This window comes from Dromiciops gliroides, chromosome 1 (genome assembly GCF_019393635.1).
Source record: "Dromiciops gliroides isolate mDroGli1 chromosome 1, mDroGli1.pri, whole genome shotgun sequence".
In the NCBI taxonomy this organism is placed as follows: domain Eukaryota; kingdom Metazoa; phylum Chordata; class Mammalia; order Microbiotheria; family Microbiotheriidae; genus Dromiciops; species Dromiciops gliroides.
In genome coordinates, this window is record NC_057861.1 from 728,610,572 (window position 1) to 728,638,312 (window position 27,741).

The following is a 27,741-nucleotide window of genomic DNA, read 5'->3' on the forward strand; positions in this document are numbered from 1 at the left end:
CTTTCCAGACTTTTAGAAAATTCTTAGAATGGATGGAATAATTTCATTATGTAAAAGGATTAAGAATGATAAACAGAAACTTAACAGAGTGAAGTCAGGAAGTGCAGTCAACTCTTCATGATCCCATATGGGGTTTTCTTGGCAATGATACTGGAGTAGTTTGCCATTTCCTTCTCCAGATCATTTTACAGATGAGGAAACTGAGGCAAACAGAGTTAAGTGACTTGCCCAGGGTCACACGGCCAGGAAGACCCTGAACTCAGGTCTTCCCGACTCTGGGCCAGGCACTCGATCCACTGCACCACCTAACTGCCCCAGAAATAGCCTGGATATAGATTAATGCAGTTTACATCAGATTGGGGCCTAAACCACACAGAACTATATTAGTATTCATATACATTTTTCCTTTTAAGTTCCCATCAGCAACACAGAATGTAGCCTATTCATGCCTGCCCAGCTTGTGCTGTTTTTGCCCAAATTCTCCCCACAATTCACCACCAGGCCGTCCTCTCTTTTCCCTCACATCCCAAAGGTGAGAGTCCTTGATTCTGTAGGTTATTTCTTTTACTGGAATACAAGTATCAGACAGGAAGCATGAAATGAGGTGGTTACCCATGGTTCTGTCTATTCCTTTACAAAATCTAAGAAAAATTCATGTCTCTGCAGATGCAATTTCTCCAGTCCCAGGCCATTTAAGAAAATAGCCATTTCACTGATGCTAAGGTTACAAGCTCTTTCTCCTGTGAAAAAATGTCTACAAGCCTTGCTCAGTTAAAGCACAAATGAAAAGAAACCCTGAAGCACAATTTGAAAATGAATATTCACTTAAATCTGCACCTACATGTTAATGCTCATTGCATGAGAGAGACCTATGGAGGAAGAGAGATGGAGAGATAGAAGGAGGAGAAAGGAGGGTGAAAGAAAGAGGGAGAGACAGACAGGGGCAAAGAAGAGGAGGGGAGGGAGAAAAGAATGAGATGAAGGGAGAAATTGAGATGGAGAGATGGAGGGAGGGAGGAAGAAGGGATGGTGAGAAAAAGGGTGAGAGAAGAGAGATGAGGAGAGGGAAGACACAGAGAGAGAGACAGCCAAGACACATGCTAATGCTCATTGAATACTCATGTTAAGAGAGTAACAACAGGCACAAATGAAGATTTAAATTACATAGGGCCTTTGCTATGCCAAGTGTAGAATTGAGACTCAGGAAAAAGTATTATTATTATTATTATTATTATTATTATTATTATTATTATTATTATTATTATTATTATTATTATTATTATTATATAAAAAGGAGGGAAGAGTCTGAACCTGTGAGTTCCACAATCTAGGGGAACCTTCACCTGGAAATTGCCCAGATAGAGAGCTCCCCATGGAGTCAGACAGCCCTGGACCCGGACCTGCCTCCTGGCTGTGGTCACTTCTTTGCATCCCTGGCACTTCTCTAAAACTTTAAGGTGCAGACAAGTTGCCAGTAAGCATATATCCATTACTATACATAAAAACATCAATCAGAGTTATAGTGAAATAGCACTTTAAGGTTTTGGTCTTTTGCATACATTATTCCACTTGAGCCCCATTACAACTCTGGAAGGGAGATACCCTATAGAGGGATGATTATCCTCATGCTATAGAGGAGAGAACAGAGCCCACAGTCACACTCCTTGTAAGGGTTAGTGTGTCATCTACACCCAAGTCTTTCGGACTCCAAGTCCAGCATTCTGTCTGACATGATGATGCCTCTTAAGAGATGTCATCCACCATCTAAGGAGGGTGAGTGACTTGAACAAAAAAGATCTCACTCTAAGGTACTTTCCCAGACAGATTTCCACAGCGCATGGACCGCCAAGAAGGCTGGGACTTCAGGGAATTTAGCAATGAAGATCAATGAATCTCTATAGACTATGTTTACAAAAGTGGAAAACAAGCTAATCAACCACCCAACCAAAGAAAGTAACACAGACATGAATGTTCTCAAACACATTCCTTCCTGTTGGGTTCACCTCCCTAAGCGGACGTCCACATACCTGAATTCTGAGCAGAAGATGCCTATTGGCATGTTCCAGTTTCTTCTGTCTGTTTTCGAGTTCTTTTGCTCGCTGCTGTTCTCTTTGCAGTTTTCGAATGTAGTCCACAGATGCTTTCAAGATAGTTCCCTTATTCCAGCGCATATCTCTGCAATGGACAATGAAGAAAAATGAACCTTTGACATTTCAGGGTTATGAAAAAGTCAAAGGTACATTTTTAATGAATCACTTTTACCCCTTTTTGGCCAATGTAAGCAGTTAAGAAAATGTGATTTGGTAAAAGGATCATGTATTCATGAACATTAATCTCAAATGTGTTTGCATACCAAAAAAAAAAGAGATGTTATTAGTTAGTCATACAATAGAATAAAACAAGAGGATCGTAGAATCTTAGAGATAGAAGAGACCTCAAAGATTATCTACTCCAACTCATAAATGTACAAGAATGCCTTTGGAACCATGATCAAAGGACATAAATCCAATTTGGGGGAAGAAGAGGGAGCTGGTTGGATAGAATGCTGGGTCTGGAGTCAGGAAAATCTGAGTTTTATTTCAGCCTCAGATACTTATTAGTTCCATATCGCTGGGCAAGTCATTTAACTTTTTTATGTATGCCTCAGTTTCCTCAAATGTAAAATTAAAATAGTAATAGCACCTACCTCCCAAGTTGTTTGAGAGTATCAAATGAGTTAATATTTGTAAAGTGTTTAGCACAGTCCCTAGCACACAGTTGGTGTTCTATAAATATTTGTTCCCTTTTTTTTGTTTAAAGACCTCCAGTTGCATGACCCTATGAATGCTCTGAAGCAGCCTTTTTGAATTCCTCTAATTGTTAAGAAATTTTTCCTTACCTCTTACCCATAGAATATATAAAAGCTATGAGGGCAGGGGCTGGTTAATTTTTCTCTCTGTACTCCTGGTCTCTAGCACACAATAGGTGCTTAACAAATCCTCTGTCAATTAACTTGAACCCAAATCTGCCTCAGTGGATGAATTGTAGTAGGAATGTTAACAATGAAAAACTTATTAATATCAACAATGAATACGTCATATATAAAAATAGCTATTATAGCTGACACTTATACAGTACCTAATGTTTGCAAAATACTTTCCATTCATTATTTATCTGAAGCTCTCAATAATGCTATGCTATTTTTAGTCCCATTTTCCTAAAGAGGAGAGGGAGGCTAAGAAATTTTAAATTATTTACCAAGGGTCAAAGGGCCATGGGAAGGCTCTGAAACCGGGTCTTTCTGACACCAAAATAGCATATCATTGATGTATCTGTCACTAAGGAGCTGTGTGACCTTAGAGAGCTTACTTCAGCCTCACCAGCCCCATCTTTCTCACAAGGCTAGCTGTCATGAAGCTCAAAGGAGACACTTCATTTGAAAGTATTTCAGAAAGAACAGTCATATGCAAACAGAAGTTATTGTCATTTTAATTTGGGGGTGGGGAGATGTCAGACTTAGGATTTCATACAGAACTCCAAATATGGAAACTCTTTCTACTAGTGCAGGTTGGCAACTCATGAAAATTACAGCTTTAGAATGGAGCAGAGGGGCATGGGAAGGTTAAGCAATGGGCTCACAGGTCATATAGCTATGAGTCACAGGCACAACTCAAATCGAGGTCTTGCTTCCAAGGTGTGCCTGCTATTCACTCCAATAGGTCATACCTTTCAATGACAATTATCATGGTAAGATTAGAGATTGGACCTGTGAGTTCATTGTTGCAGGGAATTGTTTGAGGAAAAAACTCCCTCTTACCAGTGCAAGTTGGCATCTTCTCTATTACTTAGAGGGGCAGCTGGGTGGCGCCATATTGGATAGAGCAACAGACCTGGAGTCAGGAAGATTCATCTTCCTGAGTTCAAATTCAGCCTCAGATATTTACCAGCTGTGTGACCCTGGGCAAATCACTTCACCCTGTTTACCTCATTTTCTTCATCTGTAAAATGAGCTGGAGAACAAAATAGCAAACCACTCCAGTATCTTTGCCAAGAAAACTCCAAATGGTGTCATTGAGAGTCAGACTTGACTGAAAAATGACTGAACACCAACAAAAATAACTATAGATTAGAATCTTAGAGGTGTCAAAGATGTAGTTAGTAATACTCTTGAGTGAAGCCCAAACAAGACCAAACTATAATCGGGAAATATTTGATAAAATAAATAAAAATACAGTCAATCGTAGAGAGAATATTACATTTTAAGACTAACTCAATATGCCACCTGCAGGTATCCTTATGTATGAATTAATGGCCTTTATTTCTATTTGAGGTTGATACCATTGGTCTAGAGCACTGAGATGATAGATGATTTATCAAAGGTCACATAGCCAGTATGTGGAAAGGACAGGATTTGGAACCAGGTCTTCTTGACTTTGAGGCCATTTCTCTATTTAGCATGACGTACTACTTCTTCATTATAATTGTAATTAATAAAAAAATTAATATTAATAATTATTTAATATTAGTTCTTTAGAGCCCATTCACAATTAATCACCTGGTCAGAAGTGTTGGGTAGAACACAGCAATGTTTGCTTAGAGTAACAGTAAAAGAAGGCAATAAGTGTAGGGGCAGCTAGGTGGCGCAGTGGACAGAGCACCAGACCTGGAGTCAGGAGTACCTGAGTTCAAATCCGACCTCAGACACTTAATACTTACTAGCTGTGTGACCCTGGGCAAGTCACTTAACCCCAATTGCCTCATTAAAAAAAAAAAAAGAAAAAAGAAAAAAGAAAAAAAAGAAGGCAATAAGTGACTGGCATTCATTGAGTCTAAATGAAAAATAAATGAGAAATTCTCCTGGGATGGTTGCAGTGGTTCCACTCAAGAAAAATTCACCTTGTTCTTGAGTTCTTTATCTAGAATGATTGGTACAAGATGTCTAGAATCCAAACTAGACCCTTTCTGGATTCAATAAACATTTTTAAGTGTATTACAATGCCCTACTAGCTATAAATCCTATATCCTTTCTCCCTTTCTAAGCTAAATTTTCTTAAAATAGCCATTCACACTTGATGTCTTCACTTCTTATCTCACTTGTTTCTAAACTCTGGATTCTAACCTTGTCTACTCAACTGAAACTGTTTTCTCCAAAGTTGCCAAGATCCCTTAATTGAAAAACTAATGGCCTTTTCTCAAGCTTCATTCTTTTTGACATCTCTGTAGCCTTTTAGACTGTCTCTCCTCTCTGTGTTTTCAATGAACCACTCACTCTTGATTCTCTTCCTATCTGTCTGATCATTCCTTTCTTTTCCCTTTGATCCATGTTATGTCCCTTAATTGTGGGAGTACAACAAGGTTGGATCTTGGGCTTACTTCTCTTTTCTCCCCTTACTCTGTCCTCTCTTTCTCAATAGCATCCATAGGCTCAAGAGTCATCTTTATATAGATGACTCACTATATCAAGGACTATTTGCTGAATCTAACTCCATTCTTTTATCACCAATCACCTATTGGCTATTTTCAAATGGATGTCCCTATAGGCATCTCAATTCAACATATGATATACAGAACTCATTATCTTTTCCTCAAAATCCTCCACTCTTCCAAACTTTCTTATTTCCATCTAGGGCACCAGCATTCTCCCAGGCACCAAAGTTTGTGACTGTGGTTTCTTCTTCAACTCCTCATTCTCAATCACCCCACCAGCCAAGTACTGTCATTGTTACCTCCACTTCATCTCTTATAACTCTCCTCTCCACTCATACAGATTCTACCCTGGTTCAGGCTGTCACCACCCTTCACCTGTAATATGTCAACACTTTCCTATTTGGTCTCTCTGCCTCAAGTCTTTCCTCACTCTGATTCAGCCCTCATTCAGTGGCCAGTGATTTTCCTAAAGCATAGATCACCACCCCATTCAATAAACTCCAGTAACTCTATATTACCTCTAGGATCAAATATAAAATTCTTTTGTCTGGCATTAAAGCCTTTCAGATCCTTTCTCATTCCTATCTTTCCAGTTTTCTTACACATTTCTCCTTGCCATGCATTCTATAGTCTAGCCATATGGACCCCCTTGTTCCTCCTCGCACAAGATATTGCACCTCTCATCTTTGCCACTGGCTGGTATCATCCTAGGGTTGCTTTCCTTCCTTACTTCTACATTTTTACAATCCCAGGTTTTCCTTCAAAACCCAGTTCAAGGGCCACGTTCTGCACAAAGCCTTTCCTGCCCTTTAGAAATGCTTATTGATTGACTGAAATAACTTCTTTGAAGAGCAAAATCCTAACAGCAGGAGAGAAACATAAATATTAGAGCTCATGCCTTAAGTAAGTCATGGCAGCGTTCAGGTTCAGGCTAGGAAGAGAGAAGTAGCATTTCAAGGTTGGGTCAGAACTATTTCAACCCTGCTTTCTAGTTTTTGCTTTGGCACAACACTCAATCAATCCATGCATGTGTGCTTGGGCTTTCCGCAGAGTGCAATATATTTTATTTGAACATGGTGAACAAAGAGAATGACAGCAGTTAGTTCACCTAATGAAATATAGAAACATTCCATTTCAATGAAAGAAGAAGAAGAGATACAAATAATATCTTTTGCTACAGCCCCATCTTTGAATAATACTTGGCTAAAGAGGTTCCCAGGCTACAGTTAAAATCAAAATCTGCTTTTCTAAAAAAGTGAAAGCTGATAGAGAATAGGAAAATGGGAATTCAATTTCAACTCTCATGCAAGGCTGACTGTAGCAAATGAAGGTCACAGCCCCTTAGTATTATAAAATGGTATTGCTGAACAGAGGATTTGGACGTTTCAGGCTTTGAAGTGACTTTACTTGAAAACCAGGAAGCAAACTGGTGAAAATGTGAGATTCATTCAGACATTCATTATGTAGCTTCCAATGAATGGGAAATTACTTGGTTATTTTATTTTGTCACACAGCAAATTTCCTAAGTCTTGCATAGGCACATCTTGATTTTATTTTTCCCTTGTTTGGGAGAGTTAAAAGGCCCTGTTCAGAGACTAATTCCACATTGCATTATGTAGACACTATTATGATGTATCCTTCCTCAAGGCATTGTATGTCAAATGTGTCAATTCCAAATGGACTAAACAAGTGTTTTTTCTTGGTCAATGTGGTGTTATTGCAGATCCCTACAAGAGGAGGAATAAAAGAAAGAGGAGTCCTCTAAGTGAATTTCTTCAGTGAAAGAACAGGAATGTTTTAAAGAGCCTAATTACCAGCCTGTGCTTAATAGCAGAACAAGAGCTATGATTTTTCTAGAAGTTTCATCTGCAATTAACAAACATCAGAGAGGTGCATGTGGCTACAGGTTTTCATAAAATCAACTTTATTCATGCTTCTGAGAACTCCCTGGAAAGAGTGGATTGGACTGTAGTGACCTTTATTTGTCTAATTATGAATGATGTATTTTGATCATTCCACGTAGACTCATCAGTGAATATGGGCATCATCTACATTAGGGGTTGTGGATATCCAAATCTTGCCAAGGTGCTAGTTAAAAATTTCTGGGGTATTGCACGAACTGATGATGAGTGAGCTGAGCAGAACCAGAAGAACATTATACGTAGTATCATCAACATTGTGTGTTGATCCACTGTGATGGACTGGATTCTTCTCACCAATGCAATGGTACAAGAGAGTTCCAGGGGACTCATGATGGAAAAGGCTCTCCAAATCCAGAAGAAAAAAAAAAAAGAACTATGGAATATGGATGCTGATTGAACCATACTATTTCTTTTGGTTTTGGTGTTGTTGTTTTTCTATTTTGAGGTTTTTCTTTATTGCTCTGATTCTTCTCTTATAGCATGACTGATGCAGAAATATGTTTAATGTTGTTATGTATGTGTATATATGTAGATATATGTATATGTGTATGTATGGGCATATATGTATATATGTGAATATGTGTGTGTATGTATGTATGTATGTATATATATAACCTAAATCGGATTGCCTACTATCTGAGGGAAGGGGGGAGGGAGGGAAGGGAGGGAAAAAATTTGGAAATTGGAAATTTTATGTAAACAAATGCTGAAAGCTATCTCTACATGTAACTGGAAAATAACAAAATACTTTCATTTAAGAAAATTTTTCTGGGGTCCCTGAAGTAATAAATAATACTTAAAAACAAAGTGAGGGGGCAGGGGATAAACAAACAACTTCAAGAATCTTTGAGCTTGCACACCAGATGTTCTTAGCTTTCTGGTGGCTAGATCTTCTACAATCACTCTTCCGTGATCAAATCAATACATGGTGAAAGAGAAAGCATATTAGAGTTACAAGAGCCCCTGAGAACATGGAAAAATTAAAATATGATAAGATTAAGGGAACAACCAAAACAGATGGGGTCCCACGGGTTCCGTCCCCAATCCTGAAATTCTATGACAAGTCAAAATTACATAAAGCCCATTAATGCTAAGGAACCAATCTCTATTTCAAGAGCACCTATAAGTATTTGGAGACAGAATTAAACAAATTAAATGAAAGAAAATAAATGGCACATAACAACATGAGACAGTACTCACGGGTCATTTGACTTTGGTATCAAAGTGCCTAGCTCTTTAATGCGGTCATTGATGTTAAATCTCCTCCTTCGTTCAACTTCAAGGAAGAAAAAAACATAAGAAATATTTATTAGGAATAAAATCACATACTCACTTAGAACATCTCATTAAGATACTCTGTTATAGTGGAAAGACGAGCAGTTAAGAGGACTGAGATTTGAGATCTGACCCTGCTTCTGTGTGAACCTGGGCAAGTAAATCACATCAGTTGTGTGAATCTCAATGTCTATATCTAGAAAATGAGGGGGCGAGACTGGATGCACCCTATGGCCTTTCCTGCCTGTAATGATCTACTAATATTAAATAATTATTAATATTAATTTTTTTTATTAATTACAATTATAATGAAGAAGCAGTATGTCATGATGAATAGAGAATTGGTGTCAAAGTCAAGGAGACCTAGGTCCAAATGCTACCACACTCCTCCCTCCACATTGGCATATACACACACATGTGTGTATATATACACATATATACATACATATACACATGCATGAATATGTGTGTATATGTACATTATATATATGTGGTATTTATTCCTCTACTACCATATTCCTCACTATCACATATTATACGTATATCCATATACATATCTATGCAGACACACATGCATATATAAAAACACATATGTGTATTTGTATGTGGACTTGACCTCTGAGGCCCCTTTAAGTTGTAAAAATATTCAAAGGCAAGTGAAGCTTTTTTTCTATATTATATATGTATGTAATATCTAAATTTTATAAAACTACATATGAATAGTTTATATATGAGATGAATTATTCTTATTTGTTAACTTATTCGAGTGACCCTGACCAAATAGTTTAACCTTAAAATGCCCCCCAGTCAACTCTCTACGACTCTAAGCTATATAACAGGGGTCATTCTGAATTGATGAAGGGGGGGCTCCTCACTGCAAGTTCCCTGCTCCAACATCATCTTAGGGCAGAGCAAAGAAGTACCACGGGCCCTGGAGTCAGGAGGACCTGAGTTCAAGTAGGGCCTCAGACATTTAACACTAGCTGTGTGACCCTAGGCAAGTCATTTAACCCCAATTGCCTCACCAAAAAAAAAAAAAAATATATATATATATATATATATATATATATATATATATATATATAAACATGAAGGCCCAATGAATAGAACATTTTAATTAACTATTTAAAAAAACCCTGAAAGTTAATCAGAAACCCTTCTTTGTTCAAATGGTTGAAGATCTAGCAGTACTTTGGAGTCATTATTCTGAAAGCAACTATTCCCGCCATATGGGATGGTAGTTATAAAATATATACTACACTATACTTTTAAGTTATTAAGTTATTTCTTTCCCAGATGTGTTTTTTACCCCATGCAATATGCCCCCCTTTTGGGGGCAGTTAGGTGGTGCAGTGGATAGAGCCCTGGATTCAGGAAGACCCGAGTTCAAATCTTACACTTACTAGCTGTGTAACCTTGGGCAAGTCACTTAACCCTCATTGCCCCACCAAAAAAAAAAATATATATATATATATATATATATATATATATATATATATATACATGCTCCCCCCTTTTCCTAAAATCCAACTACAGAAATAAATGAAAAAAATAGATTCCCAGATAAAGTGGTCTATGATCCTACAGGGATTAATGGTTTCATTAAATTAGGTTTCATTACTTCTCATAAGTCACCTGTGTTATTTAAGTTTTAGTTCTTGGTTCCTCTAAATAACACTTTTCAAAGACTCTTGAGATCTTTACTTTTTAATATTAATTTCTAATTACAAGACAAGATTTTGAGAGCTTGATAGACACGATTTTAAGCTGATGGAGTTTACTGTTTCCTATCAACACTGAATATTTATCTAATAAAGAATTTACTTCAGACTTCAAAGGTCATACTGTTTGGGGCAAGTTTCAATCCAGCACTACCCCTGTTTCATTTAAAGGAAGCATTCTACTGCCTAATTATCCAATTATCTGTATACTTTAAAAAAAAGGGGAGCGGGGCAGCTAGGTGGTGCAGTGGATGGAGCACCGGCCCTGGATTCAGGAGGATCTGAGTTCAAATCCGGCCTCAGACACTTAACATTTACTAGCTGTGTGACCCTGGGCAAGTCACTTAACCCCAATTGCCTCACTACAAAACAAAACAAAACAAAACAAAAAAAAAAAGAAGGGGAGGAAAAACCAAACTTAAGTTACTTTGGGAGAATTTTAGAACTTAAAGGAGTCTCAGAGGTCCTCAAGTCCAGTGCCTTCATTTCACAGATAGGGTAAAATGAGGCCCCAAATCATGTGAAAATCATGGGCAAATCAATATGGTAGAGCTGAGATTAGACCTCAGGTTCTGGGGCTTTCCTTCCCACTCTCCCATCATACTTCCCTCATTTATGAAAGGAAAAATAAGGCTACTGAAAGAGTAATCATTGGAAGTAATCATTAGATCTCAGGCTATATAACAAATATGAAGTGTTAAACTCAATCCACATTCTTATTATAGTCATATTTTTAAATCACTGCTCTAGGTAGAAAGTGAAAGTAGCCCCAGCTGTGACCTGTCCTTTTGGAAAGATGGCCTGCCATCCAGAAATGGAGATTCCAATGTCTCTTTTGGTAATAGATTACTGGGCAAACAACATTTTAAATTAGGTAGTTGATGATCAATTGCTCCCCACCAAAAAAAAAATTATAAACAAGAAAATAACTAGGAAAGGAGGTCAGTCTAACAAAGACTGGTTTGAAGGTAGAAGAAAATATCAATTTTCCCTACACACACACACACACACACACACACACACACACACAAACTATAAACAAGAAAGTAATTAGAAAAGGAAGTTGGTCTAACAAAGACTGATTTGAAGGTAGAAGAAGAAAATAACTGTGTTCTTCGTTTTTTCCAAACAACAGACTTCTTTCATGGGGTTTTTTCTTGTTAATAATCACTTTAGTAGTATGAAAGATATTCATTTTCTTCCAAAAGCTTCAGTAACATTTTGTAACCAAGGATTGAGCAGTATTTTAATCATGCAATTGACTTAAAAATGAACAAAACCAACTTACTTAAGTTGTGATTGTCCTTTTTTTGTCTCTCTTTGGCCAATGCCCTTGCTTCTGATTCTGTAGGAAAAATACACGCTGTGCACGTGAATGAAGTAATTAGATATTGGAAATGTTCAAGGAATAAAATGAAATTTGCAAAACATATGATCTTTTAAACAAGTAGATATGAATTTCAATATAAAGCAAAAAGAAAAGAAAGAAATAGCATTTCCACGTTCCTATCATCAGTGAGGTGAATTTGTAATGATTTCGTATATATTTTGTATTTTCTTAAGCCATTTCCCCTGAGTAGAATGTAAACTCCTTAAGGGCACAGAGTTTAGTACAGTGCCTGACATATTCTAAGTATGAAATAAACTCTTGCTAGGGGGCAGCTAGGTGGCACAGTGGATAAAACATCAGCCCTGGATTCAGGAGGACCTGAGTTCAAATCCAGCCTCAGACACTTGACACTTACTAGCTGTGTGACCCTGGGCAAGTCACTTAACCCCAACTGCCTCACCAAAAAAAAAAAAAAAAAGAAGAAGAAGAAGAAGAAAGAAAAAAAGAAGCTCTTCCTGAATTGAATACATTTGTTCAATGTGAACAAATTGTTCCTAAAAGTTGAATGAATACTTGCTAAATTGAAGTGGATTCAATCAAAACTAAGATGAGACAGTAAGATGAGAAAAGCCATTGATAAAATACTAACTTATTTCAATATCTGAAGGATCTGGGATTTCCTGAGCACCAAGTACTCACTACTCTGGTGCACAATGTAGATCTCTGTAATACCTAAAGGTCTACATAAATGTAATATATTAATAATAAGAGAGCATCTCTGTGAGTTGACATGGGAGGAAAAAATTAACATCCAATGACTACTGTCCTAGCGATGAGCCCCTCTGATCTTGGGTTGGTCCTTGGACAACAGACAAAAATGTCATCACTGGGAACTTTCAGTAAATACAATACTTCTCTAACCCCCATTAATTCTACCCCCAGAATTATGGGCTTCGATATCATTGTCTACGATGCCCACGTCTTGGCCATACCACCTACATTTTAGCTCTCATTCTCATCTCCTCACCACCATTTTGGGGACACCAGCTTTTGATAAGTGAGCTTTCACCTTATCTTGTCCAGAACCAGAACCACTCTGCTACCTGCCCCACTTCCAGGCAATGACTCCATGAGGCTACTTGCCATCTTCTTCATCTCTAACCTTTTCCTCTTCCCTTTATGTGCAATATTCCCCCATTTAGGATGGAAGCACCCTGAGAGGAAGGGCTTGCTTAATTATATTTGTCACCCTAGCTTAGACCAGTACCTGATACATGGTATAAGTTTAATAAATGCTTTAGATAGCAATCGATTGATCGGTACAAAAAAAAAATCATACTCATATAACAATGAAATTACCGGAGGCCTTCACTAGGCATGCCACATCTTTAGGACTGATTTATAAAAATGAAACTTACTATGTACTTTGGGACAACTGTTATTCCCATTTCAATGGCAAAATGACTTCCTCAAACAGTGATCTCATTTTCTAAGATTTTACAAAGTGCTTTTCTCACAATGAGGAGGTAAGTATTTGAGGTATGTATTATTATTTTCATTTTATGGATGGAAAAACTGAGACAATATGGCAGAGTGGAAATAACAGTACTAGATCAAAGTCCTGATCCTATTACTTCCTGTTGCCGTTCAGTTGTTTCAGTCACATCTGACTCATCATAACCCAACTTGGGGTTTCTTGGCAAAGATATTGGAATAGTTTGCCTTTTCCTTCTTCAGCTCATTTTACAGATGAGGAACTAAGGTACACAAGGTTAAGTGACTTCCCTAGGGTCACAGAGCTAGTAAATGTCTGAGATCAAACTTGAACTTAGGAAGATGAGTCTGACTCCAGGACCTTAACTGCCACCTAGTTGTCCCTTAATATTTCTTATCCATGTAATTTTTGGCCTCAGTTTCCTTACTGGTGAAATATTGATAATGCTACCTCCCATGGGGGATAATTATGAGGAAAATGTTCTGTTAATTTTAATACATGATATAACTATATAGTTATATATAGTTTTATCTATCTAGTATTCTATATCATAATATAATATAATATTTTATTATAATTATATAAAATACTAAATTATACTATATATAATTATACAAGATATGTTATATTTAAATATAATTGTGTTGTATATGTAATATATAATACTATATATAATAATATGTGGTATACATTATAATAGAATTATATGATGTATATTATATTCTATATAGTGATTAAAATAATTGCAATATATTAAAGTATAGGACAGTATAGTATATATTATAGTATATATTCTATAGTATATATTCCACAATTATATGTATGTATATAGTATATATTATACAACTACATGTATATATAGCACATATTATACAACTATATATATATATGACATAGAATATGTACTATCTAGCATGATAATCATTCTATTTTCTACCTTATAATATTATTGCTTTCTTTCAAGTTCAAATCAAAATCCTAACCATGTAGGGAACACGTTTTTGTTGTCTTTGTTTTTAACATCATCTAATTTCTGAATATCTTCCATTATGAAGTACACTTCTTAGCTTCATCCTTTTTTGCTTTATTTACACAAAACTTAGTCTGCAGGCTGCTCAGATGACAAGTATACAAATCACGTCCACTTTACAGCATCCCAGTTTTTAAGAAGTGGAATCTGAAATCTACTTTCAAAAGTTCATGTATTCGGGAGCAGCTAGGTGGCACAGTGGATAAAGCACTGGCCTTGGATTTAGGAGGACCTGAGTTCGAATCCAGCCTCAGACACTTGACACTTACTAGCTGTGTGACCCTGGGCAAGTCACTTAACCCTCATTGCCCTGAAAAAAAAAAGTCCATGTATTCAATAGAAGTGATTCTCCCACTTTGACAACACTACTTTCTGTTTGGCATTACAATTTTAAGTTATGGTACCATGTTTAGGCACAAGACAATTCTGGGATACAAGTCTCAGAAGGTTTTTGGATTTCCAGAGATTTTTAATGTAGAGGATTGATAACATACTACTCTTCCCAATTTTCTGAAAATACACACATTTGTCATTTCTCCCTTCACAACATCTCTCTTCTACATCCCCTTCTCTCCACTGATACCCACCTAGACAATTGCAGTAGCCTGCTGGTTGGTTTCCCTGGCTCCAGTCTCCCCTCTTTCCAGTCCATTGCTCTACTCAGTTAATAAATTGATTTTCCTAAAGAGAAGATCTGGTCATACTATGTGTGTTACTTAATAAACTCTCATGGCTCCTCATTACCTCCAGGATAAGACACGGAATCCTGTGTGGCTTTTAACCCCCTTCGCAACCTAAGCTCTCCCGACATTTCTAAATTTCTTACACTTTCCTCCCCTCCACAAGGACAATCCAATGAAATTAACCTTCCTGCTAATTGCTTGAACACGACATTCCATTTCCTGAGTTTGTGCCTCTGCCTTGGCTTTTCCCTGAATGGCTGAATGCTTGAATGGCTGTCCCTTCGTCAGCTCTACGTCCTGGCTTCCTTGACATTCTTCCTGACTCAGATCAAAGGTCTCCTCCTGCAAGAGACCTTTCCCATCCATTCTCTTCAACCCCCTTCCCCTGCTGCTACCTCCCTCTGAGAGTATTTCCCATTTACACTGCTCAGATCTACTACAACTTCTCTGTACATGTTTGCATGTTGTCAACCCAACTCGAATGAGAGCTCCTTGAAGGCAGAGGACACTTATTTTTCTCTTTCTTTGAATACCCAGGACTTAGCACAGCACCTGGCATGCCATACGTACTAAACACATATTCATAGTATTCATAGTATTATGATATATTTGAATAGTACAGGCATCGTTTTTACCCATAGTTCCTGCTGTCCTTTCACTACTCAAAGACTGACAGACATTAAAAAAAAAAATCCTCTGAGAGAAGAAAATGAAGAGAGCTCTAAAATTTAAAATGGTAGATCAGAGCTTCAAATACACCATTCTTCATGGCTTGAAGGATTAGTTCCTATGCTACAGTATATTTTTAGGATAATAATTTTTATTTCAAAATAAAATTATATGGTCTGTTTGTAATTATTAGTACTTGAAGTACATTTGTACAAATAAGGGAAATTATAATAAATTTCTAAAATACTATCAATTAACAACTTCTCAGGCATGATCCCTAAGCAATCTCTCTGTTCTAGGTGTTAGGGATACAGAAACATATCAAAAGTCCCTGCCCTGCAGGGAGATTACATTCTACTAGGGAGAGGAACAATATACAAAAATAAATAAATGAAATCAACTTTGCACCTGCATTTCTACTGGATAACTTCAGTGAATCCAGATGATTCAGTATGCAGAAATGTTAACCAGCACTAGATGAAACCATTCAACTGGTTCTTAGAGTACCTGCCACCGACTGCCCCATGTAGTTACATGCTACAGTGCTGCTTAGCCTACATCATCAAATGAAATGGTGACACCAGCAATTATGCAACTGCCTCAACATCTCCCCATATCTATCTCCCAGCATTGCGATTTATACTTTCTCTTATAATAAATCTCTTATACGGGGCAGCTAGGTGGTGCAGTGGATAAAGCACTGGCCCTGGATTCAGGAGTACCTGAGTTCAAATCTGGCCTCAGACACTAGACACTTAATAGCTGTGTGACCCTGGGCAAGTCACTTAACCCCCATTGCCCAGCAAAAACAACAACAACAACAACAAAAATAAATCTCTTATACATAGAATAACAAGAAAATGTAAGGTCTCCAAAGAGTTTAAAAAAAAATGATTCCCACTATTCTTCTTAAAGTTGAAATACCGTGAAGTATGTGAAATGGAGAATTTAACCACCAGAAGAAATGAAACCAATTTGCCAACACCCACAAACACTCTGTTCTCCAAAGTAGAATTTATTGAGTACCATTAAAGAATCCAAAGCATTGGACTAGGCACATTTGGGAGATATCAAATAAATCAAAGTTTTCACCCTCAAGAAAGTTACGATTTAGTCAGGGGAATGAAATATGCACACATAAAACAACTGGAGAACAAAACAGCATCTCTGAAATTCCTTCTGTTAATACAATCGTGAAGGCATATACATTGAAAGAATAACCCCAATGGGATGGGTTAAAGAGGGCAAGATTTATAAGAGAAACTGTTTTGAGTCAGATCTGGAAAGGAATATCCACCGGTGGCAGAGCAGGTAGAAAATATCAGGAACAAAGCAATACCTAGAGTGTGGTGGCAACAGAGACAGAAAGCACATTGACTTTGGTGGACCAGACAGAGTGGCCATATTTGAAAGATGGAAAATTTCAATATAAGTCAATTTCCCAAATGGATGCTTAGAGAACAAAAATGGAAATGAGCCCCAAACTGATGACTTCTGAAAAAAAAAATAAATGATATCAAGAAATATAGAGAAGTGACTATTTACCTGTGAGTTCCCTTTTGATGTTGGGAAGGTTGGCTGGACAGGAGTTGCTGATTGCCAGACCTGGAGGTGGCATGCCTTGGTTTCCATAAAGGTCAATCAAATTTCCAGAAACAGGTAACTGTGGGAGAAGGAGAAACCCCCAAATGATTAATTTCCAAGGAGGTCCTGGCATATACAGAAAGAGCCAATGTCTCATGCAACATCAATTTAAGAGTATTATTTGCACTTTTATTAAAAGGCTGGAATATCTTTTCCCCTCATCTACCCTTGTTACCAAAAGAAAGGTTGTATTCCCTTTCCCCAATTTTACAGGTCTTCTAGGCTTGGAAACTGATGCTTCTATGTGGTATGTCACGCATACATGTCATAATAACGATCAGAATCTGACCAGTAGTCAATTCATGTCAGGTTATTAGTAGAAATGGAACTAAAGACATTCATTTAAAGAAATTTACATAACATAATGAAAATGCTGCTTCTTCTTTGGGGTAGGTTGCATTTTCCTTTCATGACTTTTTAAAAAAATTGACTTCTAACAGAAACCAAGAGTTGATCTCTTTTCAGGCCACAAGAGGGAGCCCATTGACTCTTATAAATGAAATAAAAACAGGGAAGGAAGGAAAGGCTTTAAAAAGCATTTTCCATTTTATTCTGAATTTGACATTTCTAAGGCAAATGCTTCCTTATTCTGTCTTGACAGCAGTGTGTATTATGTGCATTTACAGCATTAACTCATTACAATTTTTTTTCTTGTATTAGTATGATAATAATTATCATCATTACATTATTATTATAGTGTCAACATCATATAGTGGATGATCATCTCATAATTAGGGATACCTGGGTTCAAGTCCTGCCCCTACCACATACTAGGTGTGTGAACTTAACCTCCTGGTGTCCCAAGCAACCTTCTATGAATATAAGTTGCAGAGCACATGCCAATCTTCATTGAGGGAGGGAATATTCTCATCATAAACTCCCTATCTCCAATGAAATCACTCTGGGATATGCTAGTAAATGTTTAACAACTGGATCTTACAAAAAATGCAGAATATACTTTTAAATTTAGTCTACATGGGTAACATTTTCTCTATCACTTTCTTAAGGGCTTCTTAAACTTTTTCCACTCGACCGCTTTCTGCCTGAGAATTTTTTATATGACCCTAAGTATATAGGTATATAAAATAGGTGTATATAACATTTTACTGTTGCCAAATTTTTTGTGACCTTCACATTCAGTTACGCAACCCCATATGGGGTTGAGATCCACAGTTTAAGAGTCTTTGGTCTAGACAATCAACCAATTACTCAAGCCCTAATTCGTTGCATTTGTGGTTTCCAAATCGCTCACACTGCAAACTGAGCCTGTCCAAGCTGGTTCTAGCTCATCCCTGTCTGGTCCCAAACCAGTGAATAATAATAGCAGCTTACATCTATAGAGTGTTCTAAGATTTGTGAGGAACATTCAATACATGATCTCATTTGATCCTCATAACAATCTTATGATATAGCTGCTATTATTATCCCCTCTTTACAACTGAAGAAAAAGAGGCTTAGCTGCCAAGTCTGGCACTCCACTCTGCTGTGCTATTTTAGAAAGCATCATACATAGTTCATGGGGTTTACACAGCCCCCACTCCTGTACCAACAAGACAAAAGTTCTTGATAAATCCAATATTTCCTATAGTCTATTTCAAATATGGATTGTTCATATTTTTTTAAGTTAATTCAGCTAATTTAGAGAATTCTCCTTATCAGGCCACAGTGCTATGTGATGGGGCATCTACTGTACTTTATTAGAAGCTGTGATAATGAATTAATAAGGTCTATTAGGTGCCTACTATGTGCCAGGCTCTGTGATAATGGCCATGCTTCTGAGAAATGTGCTAAAATAAAAAAACATGATTTTCTCGTCTTCTGAAGCTGCCAACAAATGGTGATGGCTCTCAAAAGAAACTGTAAGTGCAGAGCCTGGAGAAAAAGGGGTCAGCAAAGAAAGGTCATGGTCTTCAGATTCTTGAAGGGTTTTTGTATGAAAGAAGAAATGGACTCATCCTTCCCAAAAATCCAAGTAGCATCAATCAGCTGGAATTACAGGAAGGTAGTTCAAGGCTCAATAGAAGGGAACACTCCTAAACAGTCAGAAATCTGAAAATTGAATGGGTTATCCCAGGAGGTGGGGCACCGCCTATGACTACGGCTCTTCAGGGAGATACAAGGAGATGTTGTGCTCTAGATACAGGTGAAATATATGATTCCGGAAACTGTGACTCAGTTTCCACATCTGTAAAATGAGAGAATTAAATTCAATGAAATCTAAGACTCCTTCCAGCTCGAGATCTGTGTTCATACGATCTTTGAAGTTCCTACCAACACTAGGACTGTATGACTACTTCAAAGAGTACATCCACACGTGTGTGTCAAATGGTTAACTTTAAAATTACTTTGTAATTTAATTATAACCGATCATTTTCTGAAACAGGCCAAAAAATAAAAATAAAACAACTCGATATAAGCATTGCAAAAGAGGGGTAAGAATAATTCTTACCAGGGAACTGGTACTATGATTTCCACATAAGTGTAAGAAGGGGAAAATATGAATGGAGAAAACATTGTGTATCAAATGTTTCAGATAAGAGTCTGCTATCATATACATATAAGTGTGCAAAATTTTTATTATGTATATATAACTAATGTGTGGAATTTATTATATGCACATATATAATAAAATGTAGTGTAAATATAAAATATAATAAAATAATTTATACATGATATATGTATGTATACAAACATATATTTACATTGTGTAAGTATGTGTATATATGTAGACACATATAGTAAAAATTTTGTACATATATATCATAATGATAAAAATATATGGCCAAAAGCTACTCCCCAACAGATAAGGGGTCAAAGGATATAAACAAGCAGTTCTCAAAAGAATTACAAACCAATAACCCATAAGAATGATTGTTCCAAGTCACTAATAAGTGGAATGAAAATCAAAACAACCTGAGGCTTCACCTCATGCCCTGCAAACAGGCAAAGATGACAAAGCATAGGAATCGACAATGTTGGAGAGGTTTCGGGAAAATGGACACAATAATGTATTATTGGTGGAGCAGTGAGTTAGAACAACCATTCATTGTGTTTGGTCATTTCAGTCGTGTCTGACTCTTCGTGACCCCATTTGGGGTTTTCTTGGCAGAGATACTGGAGCAGTTTGCCATTTCATGCTCCAGCTCATTTTATAGATAAGGAACCAAGGTAATCAGGGTTAAATGACTTGCCCAGGGTCACACAGCTAGCAAGTATCTGGGGCCGGATTTAAAATCAGGTGTTCCTGACTTCAGGCCTGGCACACGACATCCACTGTGCCATCTAGCTGCTCTGTACCATTTATTAGAATTCTGCAAATAAGGTGACTGAAATGTCCATGTCCAGATTCCACTACTAGACTTTTATTCTAAGAAGGTCATTGATAAAAAGAAAGTCTCGACAGAGCCCCAAATAATTGGAGCATCACTTTTAATGGCACCAAAGAATCAGAAACAAAATTAGATGCTCATCAAATGGAAAAATGATTAAACAAATACTGATATATGAATATAATAATTACTGTGCTATAAGAAATGATGAAGGTGAACACAGAGAAAACATAGACTGAAATAAAATGATGCAAAGGGGAATACACAGAGCCAGGAAAATAATAAACGCTATGACAATAGGGGAAAGTGTAAAGAACTACCACAAAGTAATCGAAAATAAAAGTTGTGAAATTACACAGAAAAAACATTGACCTAAAGTAGAGATATGAGAACCATACCCCCCCCACCCACAGCAAGTGCATGAGTGTGAAAGGAACCTTGCAGATGTTTTGTTTTGTTTTTTAGTGAATTGATCAGTTTGCTCATGATTTTTTTCTCTTGAAATTTTTTAAATTTATGTTTTTCATTTGTTAATAGGATGGTTCTTTGGGAGGGGTGAAGGAGCATTATGGGAAAAAATTTTTTTAATTTAGTCAAACGAAAGATATAAAAATTATTTTTTAAAACATTTAATATACCAGCTCATTTAATAGAGTATGGTGAAGAAGGCTATACACAGAATACCATGCTCTCCTAGAACCTAGAAAAATAGGCTAAGACTCACTCAGACATTCTTTATACAGGGAATGAATTAATCTCCTTTCCAATGCCTTTTTTCATATCCTGCTTTAATTTTTTCAAAGCTTTTTATTATACTATGTCATGAAATGTTTACTTTATTCCATAAATTAAAAATAAAAGAAATTTAGAAAGTAAAAAATAAAGCTTCACTAGGGTATATGTTTCTGTCACTGTCATACACACACATATATATATGTGTGTATGTATATATTTTTAATATACCTACCCAATTTAGCATACTTTGGCTAAAGGACTTGGAGAAAATTAAGAACACAAAGATATAAACTACCCCTCTGCTCTTTGTCTGCAGTCCTTCCATTAAATGACTCTCATTTCACACAGGATGCTTTCTCAGAATCAACTTTGACCTAGCACTGTTAGTTCTGACCTCTTTGCTAAAATTTGCTAAATAAGTTTGAATTTTTAAATTCAGACATCCATAAGAATATGGAGCTGGCCATCTGAAAATCAGCAACAACATCTGGTATCTCTTTTTCCAATTTCCAAAGCTCCTTCTCTCTTCTTCCAAAAGTAGGTTCCAATGAGGGTCAGCTGGGCCAATAAGGGATGAAGGAAGTTCTCAGCACTGAGGCCTTTGATGGGCAGGGCATGATTGAGCAGATGTGTTCCCACTTCAGCATCTGTGATATGCACTGAGGTTAAGTCAATCTGGCAAAACGGACCTTTATGAAAGTTTGTAAGTCTCTATCACTGCTACTAGTCAATTCTGAGCTCAAGGACAAGGACGTGTCATCTATTTATTTATATGGCAATAAATTGTTCAAACAAGAGGCTAATATAAAACCTTGCATCTAAAGTCAGCTAAGGACTTGTAATCAGGAAGATCTGAGTTCAAATCTGACCTCTGTGTGATCCTAGCCAAGTTAATCACCCTCACATTGCCTGCAAGCAATTTTTGAAGTCTGTTAGTCACAGGTGGGGGCCTGATTAACATCAATGCAGGGGATTTCTTACAAGGATGAAAGCCAAAGTCTAGAAGAACCAAAATAAGAAGGAGGAGGAAGAGATGACAACGTCCTTAGATTTCATTCTTGTATAAGAGTTGGAGGACGATGATGATGATGAAGACTACAACTGACTTTTCAGAGGGTCTGCCATCAAGAAGTCTATTTCTTTGCCTGCAATTCAATCTAAACTCTAAGATCAAAAAGAAACAGGATAGCTAAGGTGGATGCTTAAGGTCCAAGGAGGCTACCGATACCCTTGTATGTCCTTGCGCCATTTGTATCAATGGCCATCTTTATACAAGTCTACTGAAAAAGAGAGGTTGGGTAGGGTAATCTTGCTCTCAAATTAGGAATTCAACAATTTTGTCAAAATCCAATTTACAGGAGCTAAACCAGCATTTGGATCATTCTAGGTTACAAATGTTTCCTCAAATTAACTTAGATGACCGATCTTGGTCTTGTAGAACAAATGACAAAACATATTTTCTGTTTCTTGAAAGAGTAGGCACCATTTAATTTCTTTCTGTTTCCCTAGTGCCTAGTACAGTGCCTCATACCGAACTGATGTTTAAAATAGGCTTTTTAACTGCGGGTATGAACTCTTTCCTGCTCTGTCAAACATGTTTGCTTTGTTGGGTAACTTTGCATAACCATTCCGTTTTAAGCAGGGAAGGGGGATAGATGGGATAAAGAACTATGCTGTAATGAACACAAAGATCAATAAAATACACCCCTCCCAATAAAGTAGTAAATATTGCTTACCAGTTTGCACTGTGTTTTTGTTTGTTTGTTTTTTATGTCTGTCTACTTGTGTTGTTGGGGTGGGAATGGAGAAAAACAAAGTCCTATTGAAGCCAGGTGGCACAGAGGATAAAGGAATGGAACCAGGATGCCCTGGATTTGAATCCTGCCTGGGACTCTTATCTAGACACATCCCTTAACCCTTCTTGGCCTCAGTGTTCTCATCTGTAAAATGGGGGTTATAACAGAGGGTTGTTGTGAGGATAGAATGAGATAAGACACACGAAGCACTTGTCAAACATTATTGTGTTATGTAAATGTTAGCTATTGTCATTACTCTTTGTGAATGTGGATTTTTTGTTCACGTACTACCCTTTCTGCTATCTTATGCAATGGACGAATCATGTCTCTGATTGGATCAAAACCCACCAGCACAGTGGGATTATAAAGACAATGGTCTAAAAGGACACACACCAAGGAAAGAAGCTCGTTTATCTACATCCCCAACTTGGTTTGAAGCGAGGTCTTTAGAGGGCCTGCTGCACCCAAATGAATGTTTTTTCAAGTAAGTGATCACTGCTAAATGTTAGCCTTTGCTTTCTATGGAGGTCCCCTGCTCGGGATATCAATCGGGCACTGTTACCACAAGTAAACTGGGACTTTTATGCTTTGTTTGTAATGGTACAACAGTGGCCTTGTTGTGCTCTCAGAATGGTTATTTCGAGACTGTAACTCCCTAAGGACAGTTTCCTCTCTTAGTGTTCTTCTACCTTCTATTGAAAAAAAAAAGATGAAGAAAGAGAAAGAGAGAGAGAGAGAGAGAGAGAGAGAGAGAGAGAGAGAGAGAGAGAGAGAGAGAAAGGAAGGAAGGAAGGAAGGAAGGGAGAGTGAAAGGAAAGGAAGGAGGAAGAGATAGGTAGTGACAGAGATGTCAAGAGAAAAGGAGAGGGAATGGTTTGGGGAGGAACAGAAAGAAAGTTAGAGACAGAGAGGGGAGAGGTAGAGGGAGGTTTGGGGAGGGACAGAAAGAGAGAAGGACATAGAGAGACAGAGAGATGGGGGGGGGGGGGTGGAAGAGGGAGAGGAACACAGAGACAGAGAGATGGAGAGGAAGAGAGAAGGGAGGCAGAGACAGAGAGTTCACTCAAAAGCAAGCAAGCTAAACAGAGAAATTAAAAGCCCAACCTAAGCCGAGGCTTTCATTTAGGGAAAGAAACAAACATAAAGACCTAATAGTTCACAGGATCATAGATTTTGAGAGGGAAGGGAACTTAGGAGACATCAACTCAAAATCCCACTTATTTTATAATTGAGAAGCTGGGGTCCATAGAGGTTACATGACTCATCCAAAGTCAAACAGGGAGAGAGTAGTAAGTGGCAGGGCCAGAATTTGAACCCGAGACCCAAGTCTTCTGAGTCAATTCAGCACTGGAGTTTCAAGGGGGTGAAGAGGATGGAAGGGGCCAACAACCCAAGGCTGACAAAGTGCAGATTTTGGAGGCAAAGGAAATGGCTTCCAAATTGGGCTGTTTTCCTTCTTACACAAGGGCCAATAGTTCTGTGAAGAAGCTTTTCTGCTATATTGAATCAATATTTTCTATTTTCTTTTTAATAATTACCTCTCTCAACTGGTGAGGAATGCATCTCCTACCCCTAGCTGTCAAAGACATATGAACCGCTTCTCTTCTAAATTTTTTTTTAATGGAATGATCTTTAATATGAAGGGCATCAAAAATTTTAAAAATCATCATTATATGTAACCTATATCAGATTGCTTGCTGTCTTGGGGAGGGAGGAGGGAGGGGAAGGAGGGAGGAAAATTTTAAACTAGAAATCTTATAAAAACAAATGTTGAAAATTATCTCTACATGTAACTGGAAAATAATAAAATACTTATATGGGGAAAAAAAATCATCCGTAATGAGAAATCTGCACTATGATGACCAAAGACAAATAAGAAGGGAAACATTAGAATGGGAGGGAAAAAAATCTTTGTATCAAATTTCTCAGATATTTGTTTGGTAGCTAAGACATAGAAACAATTAACAGATATATGAAGAAAAACTATTTCCCAATAGATAAGTAATCAAGGGATATGAACAACCAGTTTTCAAAAGAATTTCCAGATATTCACAATCACATGAAAGAAAGAATGGTCCAGATCATCTATAGCAAGAAAAACGCAAATCCAAAGAACTCCAAGATTTCACCTCACATCCTGAAAATTGGCAAAGCTGACTGACAAAGGATGGGAATACTCAAGGTTGGTGAAGTTGTGGGAAGATAGGCTCGCAAAACCTTTGTGGGTGGAGCTATGACTCAAGACAATCACTTTGGAATTACGCATATAAAATGACTAAAATATTCATAACCTTTGACCAGAGAGTCCACAAGTAGGCATATACCCCAAGGAAGTCACTGATAAGAAAGTCACTATGTTACATCAAACTATCTATAGCAGCTCTTTTTGTGCTAGCAAAGAACTGGAAACAAAGTTATAATTACTAACAATCGGGGACTGATTAAATGAACTGTGCTGCTAAATGAATGTACAGAGGACACACTACTCTTTAAGAAGAGATGAATATGTTAAATATAGAGAAGCATGGAAAGATTTACACAATCAGATGTAGAATGGAAGCAGGACCAAGAAAGTAACATACACAATAAATACCACAATGTAAACAGAAAACAAAATTACGAAATAATAAAAAGTGAATGTTACAAAAGGATTGAAAACAAGGTCATCTCCAAAAAAAGAGGTACCCCAATTTCATTGCTTGTCAAAGGTGAGAGGTCGATGGATATAGATATTTATCAGTTTTCATTATTCCCTCTTTTTCTTTTTTTTTTCCTAGAAAATATTTTTTTGTTTTATGAAATGGCTCTCTAGGAGAAGTGAAGGGGAGAGAAACAGGGAGAAATTTTGGTTATGTGAAAAAACAAATGATATCAGTAAAAATCTATATTTAAAAAAATATATATGGCCTTGTCCCTTACCTAAGCTCACAAAGGGAGTAAAATTCTTAACCTTTTGAGACTGAGGAGAGATTAAGTGATCTGAATTTATACTTTGATTTGGCTTTCTTAGTGGTAACCAAAGTTTCATCTATTAGCGAAGACGTCAATTAAGGATACTAATTTTTATCCTGGAGGGACACTGATGGGAGTAATAATGGAAAATCAATGGATTTTGACAAACCAAAGAAGCCACAACCACTCTTTTTAGGATGGAACCAGGCACTGTACTGTCAGAAATCACCCCAACCCCCAAGCCCAGGGACAGTAGTAACCAAAAAATCCCCAGGGAGAGCTCTTGTCCAGCAGGTCTTCCACTGCAGAAGTTCTGAGCTTGCTGCCATTATTGCATACTGGAAAAGAAATCTCTGAATGTGATTATTCTGCTGGGTTTCTATAAACTAACAGCCTCCTGTTCATGGCACTAGACTGTCTACATATATGATATTTTGGGGTACTCAGGATATATTGCTATTTGAAGCATCCAGGGAACACTAGAAACTCAAGTTAGAGAAATTGCACGATATGCCTTGAAAGGTTATTCTAAATCTTTAGGCTGAGTTATAAAATGCCTCTATAGTGTAGAATTCCCTATCTATAATTACCCTAACATCCTTCCTATACCTTTGATGCTACCCTACTAAAAGTTATCAAAACATCACTACATGTGGAAGTCAGGAGGTTACAAAAGCAAGCTGAGAATTTGAGGGGCTGGAACAAAAACACATTTAAAATGAGAATACATTTGTTGTCTCTTTTTTGGTTTGTTTTTGTTATTTTATTTTAATTTTTTTGTGAGGCAATGAGGGTTAAGTGACTTGCCCAGGGTCACACAGCTAGTAAGTGTCAGTTGTCTGAGACTGGATTTGAACTCAGGTACTCCTGAATCCAGGGCTGATGTTTTATCTACTGCACCACCTAAATGCCCACATTTGTTATCTCTTAAAAAATTGACTTTGGGAGAGATATGGTTAAAAGAAGACAACTTATATGGTACATGAAAGTGATCGATATTAAAAGAATATAAGAAATGGACAAGATAAAGACTTCAGGGAAGCAATGGAAAACTCATCCGAACTGATGAAGAGGGAAGGAAGCATAGCAGAGAAACAATGTACATCATTGTGACAATGATATAAACAGAAGAAAAAAACAAACAAAAACAATTGTCTAATTATACTGCTCAAGCCTGGATTGCTTCCCCTCTTGACAGAGGTGAGGTTTGATGAGTATGGGACATTGCATAGTGTCTTCCTCTAAGACTGCCTTCCACATGCATGTTATCTATTTTGTTCTCCAAAAGGACACACTGTAACTTGACTCCAACACAGAGATGTCATTTTGTTCCTCTTCCAGAACAAAGGACAAAATCCAACCAACCAACCATCTATTCTGTATGCACATGGTTATTTGCATATTATCTCTGCCATTAGAATGTAACCTTCTTGAGAACAAGAACTGTTTTTTTTTTCCCTTTCTTTGTAACCCCACAACTCTTATCCACCTGTCAAGCACATAGTATGAACTTTAAAAATGCTGTTGATTGACTGACTGACATATACTAACAGGTACAACTGATGTCTTAACTAGTTTTGCTGAACATTTTTCTTTTTCTTGTCTTTTCTTTTTTTCTTTTTCTTTTTTTGAATTTTTGTTATAAGGAATAGCCCTCTCAGCAGTGAAGGGGTAAAAATGTATCTAGAAATGAGGTGGTCTACAAACTAAAGATATCACTAAAACTAAAATGTTTAAAAAGAATACAACTGAGA

At 37.2% G+C, this 27,741-nt stretch overlaps 1 protein-coding gene across 8 annotated transcripts in view; it reads right to left on the minus strand.

Annotated features, from left to right (window-relative positions):
- The window catches only part of MITF (melanocyte inducing transcription factor), a 302,090-nt gene that overhangs the window by 4,791 nt on the left and 269,558 nt on the right, over nucleotides 1–27,741 (minus strand). For 4 of the 8 annotated variants that reach the window (XM_043978245.1, XM_043978244.1, XM_043978247.1 and 1 more), the window contains 4 exons: nucleotides 17,077–17,194; nucleotides 11,613–11,669; nucleotides 8,529–8,604; nucleotides 2,028–2,175 (listed from right to left, as the gene is read on the minus strand). In XM_043978245.1, coding sequence (XP_043834180.1) covers nucleotides 2,028–2,175; nucleotides 8,529–8,604; nucleotides 11,613–11,669; nucleotides 17,077–17,194 — 399 coding nt within the window. Of the gene's footprint in view, nucleotides 1–2,027; nucleotides 2,176–8,528; nucleotides 8,605–11,612; nucleotides 11,688–17,076; nucleotides 17,195–27,741 lie in introns of all 8 variants that reach the window. The other 4 variants (XM_043978243.1, XM_043978242.1, XM_043978246.1 and 1 more) reach the window with 1 other exon arrangement.